The 1,747-nt window shown below is 63.9% G+C and overlaps 1 protein-coding gene across 1 annotated transcript; it reads right to left on the reverse strand.

Moving 5' to 3' along the window:
* Positions 1–520: 520 nt before the first annotated feature.
* On the reverse strand, positions 521–1,531 carry LOC308659058 (divergent protein kinase domain 2A-like; the record flags this gene model as incomplete). Its single annotated transcript, XM_081312054.1, has 1 exon — positions 521–1,531. One exon carries the CDS (start codon positions 1,529–1,531, stop codon positions 521–523), a length of 1,011 nt encoding a protein of 336 aa, XP_081168180.1.
* Between the last annotated feature and the right edge of the window lie 216 nt (positions 1,532–1,747).

Raw genomic sequence — 1,747 nt, forward strand, 5'->3', positions numbered from 1 at the left:
CATGAAAAGGGAGCACAGTAACTTTGCCTGAGTTACCAAAGAGGGATCACAACCCCACAGCTGTAATCACCATCCAAGGACACATTACAGCCGGGAGTGTGCAGAAACTCCACTACTCCAAAGGCAAACATTTCTTTGCTGTCACCAGTAAAAAGATTCCACCCTACTACCTTAAAAGGGCCATTTACTTCCAAAACAAAGTCAGAAGGAAGCAAAGAACAATAAGGCAAGACGCCAGAACCTCCTTCCCCATTTCTCGCCAGCCTAATATTTCATCTACTTTCAAGCTGATTAGCAGATGAACAGGGCAGGTCACAGATCACGATGAAAATGTCCGTCGTGGCCTTAGCGTCCCCTTTCCCCCACATCTCAGATTTACTCCCGCCCAAGGCAGGACTCCTGGATTAACCTCGTCGCGGACCACTGTCCCACTCTCTGACCTCATCGTCCCCAGTGGGCTTTTTTGAAAGACTGCCAGGTAACTGAACTGAGAAGTAAAACAAAGACTCTGGGGCCGAAGTTAGGCCGGCCAGAGGGGACCGCGAAGGGCAGCGCGAGAGTGGCACAAAACCACGCGGGAAGAACTGCAAGCTCCAGGGCTGGGTCGCGGGGCGCGGTGGACCCGTAGCCCGGCAGATGAAAGCAGAAAGGCCGGGAGGGCGGCGGAAGGGAACTCGCTGGAGAGACATTTTTGGGAGCGTGCGAGACGCACTCCCTCTGGCGTTGAAGGATCCGCAGTCGAATCGGAGATGCTCTCGAGTGCGGGTGACACGCGCAGCCTCTCCATCAGCAGGTCGCCCTCTGCACCGGGTGCCGCCCCTTCCCACGCCCGCCGCCCCTCGGCAGGACGCCCCCCGCCCAGCCCCGCGCCTACCAGTAGCACCAGCGGCTCGGGGTTGAAGGCCAGGGTCAGCAGCAGCTGCATGCGCTCCGAGTCCTTGAGGTTGCGGAGCAGGAAGCTGCCCGAGTCCTTGGTCTCTGCGTAGCGGCGCACCAGGCGGTCGAGCAGGCGCTGCGAGGGGCAGTGCACCAGGTCCGACCAGCCCTCTACCGCCTCGGGCGTGAGCAGGCGCACGTCACCGTTGAGGCGCGCGAACTGGGTGCGCGGCATGGCCTGGAGCAGGTCGCAGCGGGGCCGGCCGGTGGCCCGCTTGCAGATGCTCTGGTCGAGCTGCGCCAGCTCGCGCTGCGAGCCGAGGTACTTGAGCACCACTCGGCGGCGGCCGCCCTCGCGGGGCTCGCCGTACTGCGCGAAGTAGATGTTCTTCACGTTGAGGAAGTCCAGCAGGCGCAAGCGGCCCCACGCCTCGAACACCACCTGCCCGTTGAGGAAGCGGCGGCACCAGCTCGTGCGGAAGCACGCCGGGCACTTATCGAGCTGCAGGAAGCGCCGGTCGGTCAGCTCGTTGCGCTGCCAGGAGGCGAGCAGCGACGGCGAGTGCAGCACCATCAGCACGAACAGGCTGCCCAGCGCCACCAGCTTCAGCGAGCGGGACAGGCGGCCCAGCTTCGGGGGCACCAGGCGCCACATCCCGCCCGCCCGCCCGCGACCGGGAGGGCGAGGGCACCCCGGGGCGCCCCCACCGCGCCGCGGCACGGAGACTGACCGCAGGGACCCCGAGCGCGAGGGCGCGGGCCGGGACGGGAGGCGGAGTAGGTGTGTGACAGAGGGAGACTGGGAGCGGGAAGGAGCCGACCCGAAAGGCTGCGACTTCTCCCAGTCACTAGTCTCCACAACTCTCCAGCT

Source organism: Spermophilus citellus (assembly GCF_964194105.1).
Source record: "Spermophilus citellus genome assembly, chromosome: 10".
Classification (NCBI taxonomy): domain Eukaryota; kingdom Metazoa; phylum Chordata; class Mammalia; order Rodentia; family Sciuridae; genus Spermophilus; species Spermophilus citellus.